Below are 17,180 nucleotides of genomic sequence, written 5' to 3'. Positions count from 1 at the left end.
TTCTTAAGAACCTAATTTCATTTTACAGATTGTGAAAGGTTGGAAAGGCAAAGAATATCAAGAAATGTATGCTGTATATTCAAGCAGCATGGCCGAGGTTCGATGAATGAAGTTCTATTGATTCTGTCAGAAATGTAATCCTACTTCTTGAGAATTTAGATATTTTTTATTTGTATAACAGACAACAAACAAATTCTCTTTTGAATTTTGAAAATGTTCAACAAGTTCATCCAGTACACTGAATTTTCTGATACCACATGTTTTCGATTCATGAATATCAATGAATGAAATCGTACCCTTATCTTGAGTAACATGCCACTCATTCACACAGTTCATCTCACTGAGAATGGAAAGCTGAATGTTTTGCTTTCAAAACCTAAATTATCATTTTCCTTTCGGTTACTGTTTTTCATTTCATCCGAATCGAACAAATGGAGTATAGTAGCGAGGGAATTTCTAATCAAAGGTCACTTGTCAAAGAGCTTGTAAAAATTTTCATTTTCGTCGATATTATATATGGTGTTTCTTTGGAATTAACTATTCCGGTCACTCTACTGAGAAGGTCGGTAGAACTCCAGAAAATATCTCACTAATGAATTCACATGTAGTGATGACTATCTGAACAGTAGTTGTTTGCAAAATGATATATTTAATATTCACATGGCATCATTTTATGTAAATTCGATAGATATAAATTTTTGCTACAATTTCAGTTATGTAAATACTATTCCCCAACATCGTAATCAGAGTTGAACTTTTGATGAAGCTTGAAATCAACATGAATAACTTACCGGCAATTGGAACTTCCTATCGATGATTTGTTCTCGTATAACATTATTGTTCAGTTGAGGTATCACCCATGGGTTGTATATATGGTATTGTACTAGTATTATGAATACACAAGCAATCACTATAAGGTAGAGTTTTGTAGGAATCCTCATAATGTCATGAGCTATCTTTTGCTGAAACAAAGAAAATGTGTTAACTATAGGTCGAACATCAATTGATAAAAATATACATTTCCAAATATCAAAAAGGTGTACATTCTTATCTCAACGATTCGAAACATTTTCACTAATAAACACCAAATTGATATCCAAATTTCATAAATTGTGTCATTTATTTCTTGACATATGATCTTGACATGGATCAACAGTCACATTGGTCAAAAACATTCAGAAATTCAAAAACTTTCAAATAAACATGGCTGGTAAGACTATTATATAACAGCTTTTTCGTGAAATTCAATCCGCTAATCATTACACTAAGTCGTTAACCGATTCTGACTAATTCCAGTTGAGTTTGGTCAAAAGAGCTTCGATACCGAAAGCTACAGGAGTATGATTGAGCAATATCTCCGTACACTATGTATACGCTGGTGTAGCAACCGATTCGCAGATTTGCATTTCATACAAATCTGTCAACAAATATGGCTCACTTGATTTTATCAACGTGGGACACTTTTTTGAAAGAACGCTAATAGTATATTATGCAACGATCATGTAATGATGGTTATTAAGACACGAGCATTAACCGGGATACGAAACGAGCCGAAGGCGAGTTTCGTATGGTATATGCGAGTGTATTAATAACCATTACATGAGAGTTGCATACGCTACCCGATAAATAATGAAAAACTATAAAAATAATTATAAAATAAAGAAAGAAATGAAAAAAAAATGACAATAAAAAGATTCGAACCGGCGTCTTGCAAAGCCGTCAAGATCGAAGTCAACTCCTTAGCTCGCTACGCCACGAGGTACGTACCTCATGGCGAAATTTGCGAAATTAATAAAATATATCATGCATATGTCAAATAGAAAAAGTAATTATGACAAAATAAGTATTTGAAAATATAATGTTAGGTAGATATGTACTTACTTTTATAAATAAGTATATTTCATCGGGTACTTCGTCGATAAACGTTTTTAATTGTTCAGGTGAAAATATTTTTGATTTTTTTCCAACATATCCTTCGGACTTTCGCTTTAATAAAGTTTGTAGCTTCTTATATTTTGAAATGTCTATATTATGGTTGATGTTTATCAACGATTTTATTATTGAGTAATGTGTCCATATACCAGATGATTTCATAGTTTCCATCAATTCTTGAAAATAGGCAATCAAAACATTTTCCGAGAATGTCGAAATATTATTTGTATTTCTCCAGTCCATGAACCGTTGATATAGTTTTTCGTACACTTTCTTAGATTTTTGGGGTAAAAGATTTTTTGTTGCATTTTCTGCTTTCTCCGATATGTGTGGAGGAGTCGATGGTATTCCTTCTATATCGCTGATTTCAGACATTTTGATAATATAGGTAGGTAATGTGAAAACTGATTTTGACAAATAAAGCAATTAGTTACTTAGGTTAGAATCTAGGACAAACAAAGGAACAAGATTCTTGATTGAAAAATTATGGGTTTCTATTGGTTGATAATCTGTATCGTTATGAAAAATCTGTATCATAATGGATATCATTATGAAACGGATTATGGTCATATAAGTGTATTGTTAGAGTACGGGTGTAGAAAAATACCATTGACATCGCTCTTCGCGTGACAGTGCAGTGTTGCCTATTGTACGAAGTGATGATGTGAATCACAAGGTAGATGTGAATTGTAATCATACTTAACATAAAATATAATTTCAGACTATGAAATGTTACCAAATTTGATTACTTTTATGAATTATAAAGAATCTAGAATCATTAACGGATCTGTTCATGTGCGTTGTAAACGAATTTTATTTTTATGTGAATATTGGAACGGAAATTATATTACGGAGAGTGAACACTGTTAGCCTATAAGTTAGAGATCGAAATATTCCACAGTAATGTTACCTTTACGAATCTTCTCTTATGATATTAGGCGCGATTCGCCTATTATCATAAGTTATCCACTTTCTCTGCACAATCAAAATATGTTAAGAAGAAATGGCGAATAACTTCAGGCATGGATGCCTCAATTTGGAATACCTAACAATAGTGAGAACAAAACGCACCTATCGGCATCACGTATAGATTGGCCTATATCAATCGACCGATAGTGAGACAGGAATTACGTTTGAATTTCGAAAAATCATAAGTACTTTCTGTTTTTATATTTTGATTCGAAAACACATATCGCCCTTTCATCAATATTGAAAGATCATTTTTCTTTTACATCTATTGTCAGTTTCTCTTTGGTTTAATTTGAGCTAACGCGTGTGATCAGAAAAGATACACCTCTCCCACCCGCAATGTTTTGTTTTAGTTTAAGTCGGACGAAACTAAGATTCTGTTACTTGTGAAAATTGTCGTACTGATTTTAGTGTTGGACTTGGTGGTGCAAGTGATATAGAAAAACATTTAAAATCAGGAAAACACAGATTTGCCGATTGAGCTCCTGTTTCAACTCGTCAATAACTAGTTTTTTAAGAGAACCGATTTTCCGACTTCTAAGGTTTTGGATATTGCTGTAGCTGAGGTTAGATGAGCGTTTCCACCGTGCAACATAATCACAGTTTTCGCTCAAATGACGTCTCTTCTCATTGAATTCAAGCATGCTTTAAGCAAAAATTCAGATATGCAAGTACAAAGTCTCAAGCTATTGTTGTAAATGTAGTGTCAACTATGGCAACCGAAGATTTAAATAGTTATTTATTATACAAGGGAAAAAGTATTAGATTTGAGCTCGAGGTTGTATTGTCTCCCGACGCGAAGCGGAGGGAGACAACACACTTTTTTCCCGGGGAAAAAAGTAATTTCATAAAAAGTAACATTTTGTTACCTGTCATCAGAGATAAAATGTCAAACTTTTTCCCCGTCACGGAAAAAAGTATTCACGTAAAGCTCACTGCATAACTTCATTAACGGATGCTCCAAACCGTGGCTCAATTAAATTATTCCCAGTTTTGATTCGCTATATTTTACTATAAGAAGGCGTGAAAGTGAAGGTTTTAGAGTTTCGGGAGCAGCCAGGCGAAACATCCCAAATTATTGTTGATTATTTGAAGGAAGTATTTATTGTCTTTAAACGACTTCAATAAAAAAATTGTGACTTTTTGTGGAGAAAAAATAAGGCAAGAAAGTGATGATATTTACTAAAAATTTAACGAATCACTCAGCAGACAGCTTATTGGAATTGGATGTGGAACCCACATAATCCACAACGTAATCAAAACTGCCGCTGATTGTCTTCTTGTTGATTTCCAATGCATCAAAGTAAAAAGTTACTTATTTTTTACATCTATAGCGTTCGAGTAGAAGCTTTGAAAGAGTTTTGTGATTTTACCAAGATATAGAGTGTCACAAACTGTTGGGATACAAACTGGAGTGATTTAGTGATTCAAAAGATGTTTTTCGAATATCTCTGTCGAATATCAAAGAGCAAAATGTGTCGACCGTAAAGTTTGCCAAGGAAATTAATCGTTTTCGAGATAACCTGACACAAAAAGAGAATACGATTCTCCTTCCTCACATTGTTTGTAACCTGTTTGTAGAATTAGGAAAAAGGGAAACTGCTGTTGACCATCAGAATATAAAAACTGCAGCGACTGAGTTTCATTAAAAAAGCGAAGAGTACTTGGAGCTGTGTTGTCAATTCAAAACATAACTAGAAGTGTTTGAATGAGCAAATTTAACAAAAGTGCATACGTGGGAAGAGATACAGAAAATGCTGGATTTACTAATCACGCAGCCAAGATACGAAAGTCTTTGACGAGTTTTCACTCATTGCCAACTTTGCGACAGATAAAAAAGTCTATGGCTGGAATATCTAGAACGTTTCTACTGAAAACCGTTGAGTTGAATTATTCCAGCACTATGGTACCAACAATCTTCATTCAACAAACTTTTCTACATTTATGGAATACGTTGTGTCTGCCTGGAAGTAATGCACCTGTCGAAGGGAACAAAATATGGACAAGTTATGAAACACAGTGAAGTGACGCAGTAGTGAAAGATATTTTGACTACGAAGTTAAATACAAAGTTTCACACACATGCCCACCCCAGCAAGGTAGGGGCACCCTGTGAAGGGCGGTACTGATGTCTGAGGACTTCATACCGCCAACATCCCCTCAGTCATGAACTCATTTGTCCTTCTTGGACAAAGATCAGCCAAAAGGGTAAGGGAGCTGGACTCCAACCTAAATAAACTCAAGACGACGTGCAGGTAGTTTCACACTTATCCAAAATCCAAGACCCGATATTTTGAAAAAGATTTGTTCAGCCGATAAAAAAATACAACATAGAAGTCACGCCACTACTGGAGCTTAGTAAGACGTGCCTACTTAAATATTTTGTGTTTAGTGCTCTCATTATTTTGTGTAATTTCTTCTTACATGATGAAAAACCTGTAAAACAATAAAAACTTTTTTCCTCATATAATTTCGTAGATGTCCGGCTCTTGCAAAAAAAAATAAATGGTCACGTTAATCATGCCACCAGTTCAACCAGTAAGGACTTCAAGGAATTTCAAATTGAGCTATTCTCTCCACCTTTTAGATTTCTATTCATGGACTGCGCTACACAGAAAATTGAAGATGAAAATTGAACCTGCTAGAATTTCTGGAAATGAATAAATGCAAATATTCAAAATCCCTTCTGAATAACCAACAGTGAGTTATTCACTAACCATTATTCAGTGAATTTCACCATATGGAAAACTATTTCATTATCCATTTGTCAGAAAATTTTATTGCTGATGAAAATTGGTGCATTGCGGGAAACTTGGATTTGAGTTGTCAAAATACTAAATTTCTAAACGGTGTACAGAGGAAAATAAAAAATAGAAATTTTGATCAGAAGTAAACTACCCTTACTTTCGACATTATTGAAAAGTTTGTTTGGAAAAGTTGTTTAAATTTGAAAAAATATTCAGATTTGCCACAGCCACCTACGTAACAAAACAAAAAAAATTCTTTTTTATGGTTCTAACTTCATAAAGAGTGCTAGTAGATACTACTTACAGATTTGTATTACTTACTTATGTGTTTAGTATTAATTATTTCAGTCAATTATTTCTTGTCGTCAAATCATACTGATAGTAATTATGGATATACATACAGAGTGAAATATCAATAGTATATCATTTTGCACAAAAAAAGGAGAGGTGCACAGATCTAGTTGGTCATTGAAGGTTTTGAAATTGGGGTTTTTATACAATTCATTTGTTTTCAATGCTTCCAACAAATTCATCTTCCTTCCTTTATTGCATGTATGGAAAATTTTCATAGTTTCTTTATTTACTCCCATTCGCTCTCGGAGAAACCTAATTATTAGTTTCTTTTGATTTATATGGTGGGAGAAGATTATCATCTCTATTAAAACACACACTAGCTAATATTTAGGTTTCAGGTGTATCCTGTCTGGAGAGAGAAAATTTGTACATGACACAGAATGACCACGGCGGTTACAAGTACAGCCTCTCAATTTGTGCAAAAATGTATACCATTTGCTTTCCGTTACTTGTGCTCAAGTGATAAGATACCTGATTCACGTATTTGTGAAATTTTCATTCATTCTGTGGATTGTTTCTTGTAGATGTCGAACTTACACTTTCAAAACTGGTATAACTGATCATGACACGCTCCTCCTATCTATTAAAACTGATAATATTACAAGAAAATCATAAATAACAAATTTAAACATAAATAGAACATATATCAACCGTAGTAAATTAGAAAAATGCTGAAGATAGAAAACTGGGAAACAGAGATGAAAACCGAAGAACCGGAAATATTCTACGCGAACTTTATTAACAAAAATGTCCCTATATATTGATGAAAGCACGCTAATAAAATCAAATAGTATGTTGAAAAACCAGACCAAACTGAAACCCTGGATAACGCTTGATTTAATCAATTCAATTAATCATAGATACTATTTGAAGCAAAAATCTGTAAGGACACATAGCGAATAACATAAAAACGAATATAGACACTATAGAAACGTTTTAGGTAATTTAATGAGAACTGCCAAAAATGACTATAATAAAACTGAAATAAATGAATCAGGTAAAAACTTTAGAAAAATTTGGAACGAAATAAAAGAAGTAACGAATGATACCTCGCATCACAATAGTACGCAAAATTTCCACTTCATCAACGAACAAGGCAGAAAACAAACGGATGAAGAAGTAGCGAACGAGTTCAATTACTATTTCATAAATATAGGTGAGATCATATGAAACAAAATAAATAAACCAGCATTTTCTCCTATAGAAAACAACAGTAATATGAGAAATTCGCTATTCCTCCACCCGATAACTGAAAATGAAATCATGATCATAATATCTGGATTGAAAAATAAGACTTCTCCTGGTGCTGATAAAATTACGGTATCCTTCATTGAAAAATATCATATTTATCTCATAAAACCAGTACGTTTTATTTTGAACTCAATTTTTCTGTCTGGAAAAATTCTGTCTACCTTTAAAGAATCCATCACAAATTCATAAATCTGGAGACAAACAAAAAACAAACAACTATAGACACATTATAATTATAAACAATTTCGCAAAACTATTTGAAAAATGTTTAAAAAACAGATTGGTAAACTTTCTTGACAACAACAAAATCATTTCCAACTCCCAATATGGATTCACGAAAAACTTATCAACAGAACAAGCTGTTTTTGAACTAACTGAAGATTGTTTATCAAACAGAATACAGAGAGTAAAAGTAAATGATTCTTATAGCGATCCACTGCCTGTTACCAGAGGCGTACCACAGGAAACTGTCATGAGCCCCACACTATTTTTACTGTAACTCAATAATATTTCTAACATTAAAAATTTCGATAGAAATTCAACGTCTTACGCTGATGATACGGCTGTAGCATTTGTAGGTGAAATATTGAACGAAGTTTATGGAAAAGCAGGAATTGGCACTCTTGGCTGAGTACTAACTTACTGAGCCTCAATTTAGACAAAACAAAATTCATAACTTTCTTCTCTACAAAAAAGGTCAACCGAAACAAACAACACTTCCAATTGCTCCTGCCCAGAAATAAATAAAATAGAATTAACTAAGTACTTGGAACGATCATGTGAAACATACGCTGAAAAGACGAAAAAGTCGAAGATATTTAACCGAGTCCTTATATGAAGAAACTGGCCTATTTAACATAAGAAACATATATGCCTATGAATGCTTTCTATAGACAATGAGTAAACCCATTAATATAATTCATCACACGAGGAATACAAGAATGATGGCAAGCCAAGCTATAAATATACCACTTTGCAGATTGACTCACAACCAAAAATTTGTCACTTACTTTGCTCCTAAACTATACAATCAGCTACCTACACATACAAAAAATATCGAAAGCCACAAAAACTCAAAAAAGGAATGAAACTATTCATTAAAAACCATTATAATCAACTGGAAAATGTCTTTCAGAACGACCAAATCAGAAACCTCCATCAGTGTATATCTACCTACAAATGTCTCTATTCAATCTGTTTTCTAAAACTAAGTTAAATTTTTAGCACAATACAAGCTTGGCTTAGATGACCACAGACTACCAGGAATAGAATATTCTACATCGTATACTTAATATGTATTATATGATGGAATCGGCCGATACTTGATGAAAACGCAACACGTGTTTCGCCATACAATGGCTTCATCTGGCGTGTCTTTCATCTGGCGTGTTGAAAGACACGCCAGATGAAGCCATTGTATGGCGAAACACGTGTTGCGTTTTTGTAAAACAATTTAGTGAAAATCTCACAATAAAGTGTTTTTGGAATACGTTAATATGTATTTATATTAACTTTGTAGTACTGATATCGACCTGAATAAAAATCTATTTGTCTATCTATATATATATATAGCTGAATTTTGCATCTGATAATTTATGCTCACGGTATGTTATGTTGAAATTTCTTTCTGTATAAGCCCGATTTATATATAAATTGTATAAAAACTCCAATTTCAAAACCCTCAATGACCAACTGAAACTATGTAGCTGTCCCTTTTTGAATTAATGGATTTTGACAACACACCTACCAACCCACAATTGATTTTGTGATCAAAAATAGTTGGCAATTTTCTAAATAATCATTATTTTGATATCTGTATTGATAATTCAGGTAACATTTTGTTAGTTCTGGTGCCTTATGCAGGTACTAGAAGCACATTTACCATTTCATTGTATATTTGGGAATATGTTTATGAAAAATACTTTAGTTTACTTGAAAATTATTCAACAAACCGAAACCGGTCGTGACAAATGAAAAATTGAAGTAGAAATCAAACAAAAGCTATTTTGTTTATCAATATTCAATATGAATTTCTATAAAATAATTAGGTCATCCTAATTAGGTTATCCTAATCGTTGGATAGGTCGCGGAGGACCTCAACATTGGCCACCAAGATCCCCCGATCTCAACAGTTCAGATTTTTTTTATGGGTTCACCTTAAAACTCCCGTTAATACTTTAGGAGATTTAGGAGAGCAAATAGTTGCCTGTTCGGAAGTCGATATACCTTGCTCGATCCTCTCCCTACTATATAGGTAAAGTGATGTATATGATGAAATATATATATATATATATATATATATATATATATATATATATATATATATATATATATATATATATATATATATATATATATATATATATTGTCAAATATAGAAAATGATCATGAAATAATTCAGATTCATTTAAGTAAATACATGAATTGAAAGATATTCCAACCTCACTTCAATATTTTAACACAAGAACACTCAGTATTCAGAATTCTATCTTTTAATATTTCAAGTTCATAGACATCGAAATTGATCCGATCACAGGATATAGAATATAAAACAATCTCCAAATACGCAAAGTTGGCACAGATTGCATGCTGTGCATTTTACCTCAGTACAGTGACCGGATCAAAGTCGCAATGTCAGCGTATAATTCTTCATGAATATTGAGGGAGGTCAAGATCATTAACAGTCAACAGTCAACAGGTAACAGTCAACAGACAACAGACAGTATTCATTTGAGTATCGATTAATCATCAGCAATGCAGCTCATCTCCTTCTCTTCGATCCTGCTGGGTGGCAGTATAATGTAAGTTTTTGATTGTTTTAATGTATTATTTTTATTTTACATTTGAGTGTGATTTTATTTTTTCTGTTTCTTCACAATAAATATTTAATTAAGTTGCGAATGAGTTCTTTCATTATTTTGGATGAATGAATGAATGGGTGAAACAGCAAATAAAAATCCTCTCGTTAATAGCCAAGCGAGAACTGAGTTGCGACAATATATATATATATATATATATATATATATATATATATATATATATATATATATATACAGTCTAGTTGAAAAAACCAGACATCACCAGAAGATGGCAAATGAGACTTTGCCGAAACGTTGTGAAAATAATCCTTATGGGGAGAAAATACACAGAACACGGAGCGAAACCCGAGAAAACAGCTCATCATATATATATATATATATATATATATATATATATATATATATATATATATATATATATATATATATAATATAGAATGGAACTAAACAAATAGTAAGGCTTCGCGTCCATTTTCTCTGAATTGGCGCCTGAATTCACATCGGACGGAAAAAAACTGTAAAACTTGATTTACAGTAACCTTGTGATGCACTGTTTTGAACCTTTGATGTGATAATGAATATAACTGGAGTTCTGTTCCAACACCAAACCGTCAGAAGGTCATCTTCAATTCGTTCAGGTTTGGAGTCCAGCTTCCCTACCCTTTCGACTGATTGTTGGTCTCGGGAAGGACCAATGGGTTCGTGACTGATTGATGACGGCATGAAGTCCTTAGACATCAGTGCCGCCCTTCACGGGATACCCCTACCTGGCTGGGGTGAGATGGATGAGAAAGTTGTTCATCCGTTAACGGGGGACATGAGGGCCTCATTCGACAGAGTGTCGGGGCCTTCTATATCGGGAGGGGTCGTCTATAGCATAATCTGTGGCTTCCCTAACTAACGGGTTTTCGTGAGTTTCCGTTTTTTCAAAAACTCTCTCATTCCTCGACTGGATGGACTGCCGAATGGAAGGCAGCTGCAAATCTCTGCGGATGGTTTCATTCCGCATGAACCAAGGAGCATTCACAATCATCCTGATTAACTTATTTTGCAACCTTTCCAGAATGGAAATGTTAGACGGAGCCGCTTGTCCCCAGACGCCTGAAGCATACATGATGACAGGCTTGAACATCGTGTTGTAGATCATGATTTTGTTCTTCGTACTCATTTTTGATTTTCTGTTGATCAGAGGGTACAGACTGGCTATCCGACTTTCGATCTCAGACTTAACGCACATGATGTGCGGGTTCCAAGTGAGCCTACGGTTTATTAGAAGGCCAAAGTACTTTACCCGCGCTTGCCATTCAATCTCCCTTCCAGAGATTCTCACTTTTCTGACCGGAGAAGATAGTAATCTTCCCATGGTTGTCGCCTGAGTCTTTTCCGGGTTTACTCGGATCTTCCAATCGAGGTATCAGCGCTCGAGGTCGTCCAATGCACGTTGCATGTATACGACGCCGAGCTTCCGACCCATGGAAGATGAGAGAAGAGCCGTGTCATCGGCGTAAAAGGATATCTTCACTCGCTCGGACCTAGGTAGGTCGCTGCTGTAGAGTGAATACAGCGTCGGAGAGAGCACGGCTCCCTGTGGCACTCCTACGAGGATCTCTCTGCTATCAGACAGAGAGCCCTCTACTCTGACCTGAAAAGTTCCGTCTTTCAGGAAAGACCCGATCCGCCGGATCAGGCCCCGAAGTAGGTCGAACGCAAATACCAAACCGTTATTTTAACACCTCGTCACGTGGTTCGATCACCAAGTGATCTATTTCAAGAGAAAGATTGAACTAAAAATACTCTTGAAGATGATCACTTGGTGATTGAAACACGTTTCAAATATTGAAATTAACGGTTTGGTTTTGGGATATAACTCCAGTAAAATAAAGCAATCTATCAGAACAAAATAGTTTCTCAATTGTGAATATATTTTTCATGTTTGAATAATGTATTAACGTCAATAATAGTGCCAACGTTCATGAAAAATCACATTCTATAATTTTATTCGAGTATAATATTGTTGTATTTCATCTTCAAGTACTTTATTCTCCTAAAGAATATCGATTTGCCAAATTACTATGTGAAATATATATATTTAAAGTGAAATTGTATAATATTCAAAGATGTTACTCATATGAGGGAAAATATCATTTAACTCCCCTTTCTCTGGTAAACTTTCAAGCGATAAAACATTTCTGCTACATTACCGTCTTTGGAAGAAATCGGACGGAAATCTAATTTCGAAAACTGCGAAATATTTCATTTCAGTTCACAAGCATCAATAGTAGAACAGTTCAATAGTTCAGCTCTTGGAGTCACAAAATACATAGTCTCGAATGGACTTTACTTGATGCACCACTGAATGTTTGAAATTAAAAACCACTTCCTTGAATTTGATAGCATCACTGAAGACTTTTTAGCAATCCCTGAATTGATAAATACCCTTGAATTAGCCTAATTCGTTTCAGTATCTTCAGAAATCTTGAAACAAATCACCAATAATAATTTCAGAAACGTTTTATGAATCCAAGCTCCGCTTCCGGTTATTCTGAGTAAAATTTGACCAGCATCTTTACTTTCCTTACCAGCTTTTCAATCCTCTTCCGAAAGTATTGAGCATCTGATTTCATGAAAAGTTTCCTCTGATGAAAACTATTCCTTTCATCATGAAAATAAAAAAAAATAAATTGGCTCTTAAAAATCATGGGATCTATAACACAGATGTTATCGACACACTTCATTATTGTATGAGTACCTTCTTATAGATAAGACTCGCCTCATAGCTACAACAACCAAGGAATCTGGCACGTGGCTCAATGCAATCCACGTTGCATCTTTGGGAACATTATTTGACGGAAAAATTGTCAGAATTCGAATCGAAATCTGTTTGAGTTGTTGTTCGTCTGCGTTGTTCATCACAAATATCGTTATAGTTTTGTTGTTGATGAAGAAGTTACTCATGGCCTCAATTTCAAATTCAATGCAGGACGCTTCTCACGATATCATGCTGTGAAAGATCTGATTGAACGTGCATTATCAACAGCCAATATCTCTTCTCTAATTGAAACTCAGGAAATCAGCCGGGATAACGGAAATCGCCCTAGTGGAATGTATCTCACTCCTTGTAGATCAGAAAAACTTTTGGTATTGGGCTCCACCTGGATAATACTTTGGCTCATTTCATCTTGATCCACCTACAAATAGCTAAAGGCTCTGTAGAGTATTCTGTTGAAATGAAACTGTGGACCAATACCATGGCCTGAAAATTCACGTGTCTAAGAAAGAAAACGCTTTTTTTTCAAAATTGGCTTTATTTAGTAACGTTATCTCCATCAAGAGCTGCTTTAACATTTCAATACCACTTTTGTGAAACGATTTATCTTTTGCCTCAAATTCAGCAATAACCTCTGTATTCGAGCGAAATTTCTTAGTGGTGAGCAATTTTTGAGGTCTGCGAACAGCCCGTAGTCGCTGGGAGCCAAATTTGGCGAATACGGTGGATATGGGAGCAATTTGAAGTTCAATTCATGTAGTTTTGCTATTGATTGATAAACTTTCCAGCCGACTGTTGTGCTTTTGGGCGCTTGGGACGAGGTTCATCAGTTGCTCTCTAATCAGATGATGATCGTTTTGATCCTGGTGAATATAATCCAGAGGATTATATTCATTCCAAACAAATCAAAGTAAAACTAATCACTATAACCACATCTTGTCGCTTTTCGATATTCATGCTCCACTTTGTTTAATTAACAAAAATGAAAAAATTCGAAGATTTGTTCCTTACATCACTCATAATATCAAGCTCATGATTGAAACGAAAAACAAAGCTCATCGAAGGTATTTGCAAACTAGATCTGATACAGATAGAGCATGTTATATTACGCTTCGAAATAATGTCAACGAAGCTGTGAAACGTGAGAAATCTGCCTATATGCAATTTGTGCTTGACAAAAATAAAAATAACGTTAAGTCGATTTGGCGCTATCTCAGCGACTGGGGTGCATGCACAAAATCGACTCTCAAAACGAATAATATTCCTATAGAACTCCGTGAGCCTGATTCACTTAACAATTATTTTTTGAACGTTGCCGGTAATACCTCCGCAAATGCGGAACTACTATCATTCTATAATAATAACATTCTGGAAAGTAACTTGAAATTCTCATCTACTGAAATAACTAGTGATCATGTCTGGGATGCTCTGAAATCTCTGAAATCGCAGGCATTGGGTTTAGATAATATTAGTCTGAAAATGATAACAATTGTGTTGCCTTTCTGCATAGAGGAAGTAAAACATATTTTCAATGAATCCTTGAGAACAGGTACATTTCCTGAATTGTGGAAAATTGCCAATGTCATTCCGATACCTAAAATATCCACACCTAAAAGTTTTAATGATATTCGTCCCATATGCATCTTACCTACATTTTCCAAACTTTTTGGAAAAATTCTTTCTCTACAGATCAGACAATACCTGGATTTCAATAATATCTTACCAGAAGTACAGTCTGTCTTTCGTTCGAAACATGGTACACATACGGCTCTATTGAAAGTCATAAATGATATATGTACTCATGGTGATACCGTCGATCCTAGTTCTCCTGGATCAAAGCAAAGCCTTCGATCTTGTCAATTTTCAGCTTCTTCTTGCGAAATTAAAATTCATAGGGTTTCAAGAAAGAGCTTTGGAATTAATGAATAGCTATATCCGAGGTCGATCACAAAGAGTAACGCTTGATAATAACCTGCTTTGCTCAACCCTTAAAGAGACTATTTCTGGAGTACCCCAAGGTAGTATTCTTGGGCCCCTATCATTTGTAATTTTAATTTTTTATTTTCCATCATGTTTAAACTTTTGTCAAGTTCACCTATATGCCGACGATTTTCAATTATATTCACCTTGCGATTTGACTGATATAGAAAATCATGTGAGCATTATTAACGAAGATCTCCAAAACACTCAAGTTTATTCTGAAAAACATGGCTTGCGTATCAACCCAAACAAAACTGTTGCAATCTGCTTAGGCCCTCAGAGTCAGGCTTATCAGATCAAACAACATAGTCTCAGAATGAATCAAACGGACATCGAATAAGTTGACTCAACGAAAATCTCGGATTGATTATCGATCAAAACTTGAACTTCAATGACCATATCCGAAATATATTTAAAATAGCGTTCTTCAAACTGAAATCACTTCAAAAATTTAAATATTAAGTATCAACCGAAATGAAACTTAAACTAGTCAAATCCCTCATCTATCCACATATAGAATACTGCGCTCCAGTTTATCATAATTTTCTACCGGAATATAATCGACAAAAGTTGCAACGCATTCAAAATTCTCGTATGCGTTTTGTTTGCTGTGTACCTTATAGAGAGCACATTACTCCTTTTCTGATAGGATTGAGAGAATTGAACATAAAGTGTAGAATGGAATATCTGATCACAATATTTCTTTTTAAACTCATCAAAAACAAAATACCCCTGTATTTATTAGAGCTTATAGTATGTCGTTCTAATATCCGTAACATCAATACCAGGTTCAATAATTTCAACAATCCAAACCATGTCACATCTAAAAACGAAGGATGCATTTCTGGCACCGTTATTTTTGAACAGGATAATTCCTCTCCTGAATTCATCTTTATATGAAGTAAAACATCATTTGAAATCAACTTTGTTGACCAGCATGGAGTAATGTATTGTAGTGTAATGTTTTCCTTTACTTTTCTGCAAACTGAGATGTATTTATCATATTCTTTCTTTCAATTTTGCCGCTGAAGAAAATTGAATTATATTAGGTAATTGCCTTATTGCTCATAAATGTTATTTGTATTACTTAGCAGGAGGGGTGGAAGATAGCCATAGGCTAACCCCTACCTTTTGTGTGTAATCTATGCACAATAAAGCTATTATTATTATTATTATTATTATTTGAATTCTCCCTCAAATAGGTGTTATGAATCCTACAAGTCTATATCCAAATCAGTAGAAATTTCTAATTCCCTCGCAACCTTCACCACGTCTCTCAAACGTTCATATAATCACCATTTTTATATCTAACTATTGTAATTTGCACTGCACTGAACTGTTCATAACAATATATTGCATATTATTCATAAGAATAAAATTTACTGTTATTTTCACCTCACCATTTGTGAATACTCTTTTTGGGTTTGTCCCATTTTGTATTCCACTGGAAGTAAATGAATAAATGAATAAATGATGGAGCCATATTTCATCTACCCTCACATATCGATGCAAAAATTCCGGTTTGTTATGTTCACACATGGCCAAATACTGCTCAAAATCATCAAGACGTTCTTGTTTTTGGTCAACAGTGAGCTCAAGCGGCACTCACTTTATACAGAGCTTTCCCATATTCAAATGCTCATGCGATATAAAGCCAACACGTTTTTTGATAGCTTTACAATGTCAGCTAACTCAGGATTTTTTTCATGTTTTCTGGTATTTACTGCCTCATTCGGTTGTCCACTGCGTTCTGCATCATCGGTGTCTCTACAATCACATTTGAAGTCAGCAAACTACTATTTAATTGTTGTTTCTGATGGAGCAGAGTTCTTTTAACACTTTTGAAGCCATTGCTTTGCTTTTTCCCCATGAAGAAACAGTATAAAAAATTATGTTTGATCCACTGCTTAAAAAATAACAAAAGTAGTATCACTCTTAGCACAATTACTCCCAAACTTATGAGTAAAATATTATGATATTTCACCAGCTTCCTTTTGAAAGTCAGTACTAACTGAAAAATTGTCATACGACTAGCGCCATCTATGTGTAAGGCCCGAGACTTTTCAACTCATGTAGTATAACAGATTTCTCTCCATCTCCTAATGAAAATTCAAAGTTGGTGTTCTCTGAACAACAACTGGTTGGTGGAGTACTTACATAAATGATGTGATCAGAGAATTTCGTCCAGCAAATTCTTCGGATGCAGTAGTGGATACGTTTTTCATGAAAACCAATTTCTAAGATTTTTTTCGCGATTCATGGGTGATGCACTGCCAGACGCCCAGAAATTTCTTCGAAATATTTTATTGAGTTTACAGAATAACGTTAATGAAATCACTTAGGAACCTGAATTATCCTCGAA

At 34.4% G+C, this 17,180-nt stretch overlaps 1 protein-coding gene across 6 annotated transcripts in view; it reads right to left on the bottom strand.

Moving 5' to 3' along the window:
- The window catches only part of LOC111509614 (galactosylgalactosylxylosylprotein 3-beta-glucuronosyltransferase P), a 126,079-nt gene that overhangs the window by 50,314 nt on the left and 58,585 nt on the right, over positions 1–17,180 (bottom strand). For 5 of the 6 annotated variants that reach the window (XM_074185081.1, XM_074185087.1, XM_023165387.2 and 2 more), the window contains exon 2: positions 792–962. In XM_074185081.1, the coding sequence (XP_074041182.1) occupies positions 792–962 (171 nt within the window). Of the gene's footprint in view, positions 1–791; positions 963–1,018; positions 1,304–17,180 lie in introns of those variants that run through there. The other variant, XM_023165384.2, reaches the window with a different exon arrangement.

This window comes from Leptinotarsa decemlineata, unplaced genomic scaffold (genome assembly GCF_025532065.1).
Source record: "Leptinotarsa decemlineata unplaced genomic scaffold, Ldec_3_MD MMD2_P_RNA_scaffold_2, whole genome shotgun sequence".
Lineage (NCBI taxonomy): Eukaryota > Metazoa > Arthropoda > Insecta > Coleoptera > Chrysomelidae > Leptinotarsa > Leptinotarsa decemlineata.
This window is presented reverse-complemented; position numbering and strand designations above follow the sequence as displayed.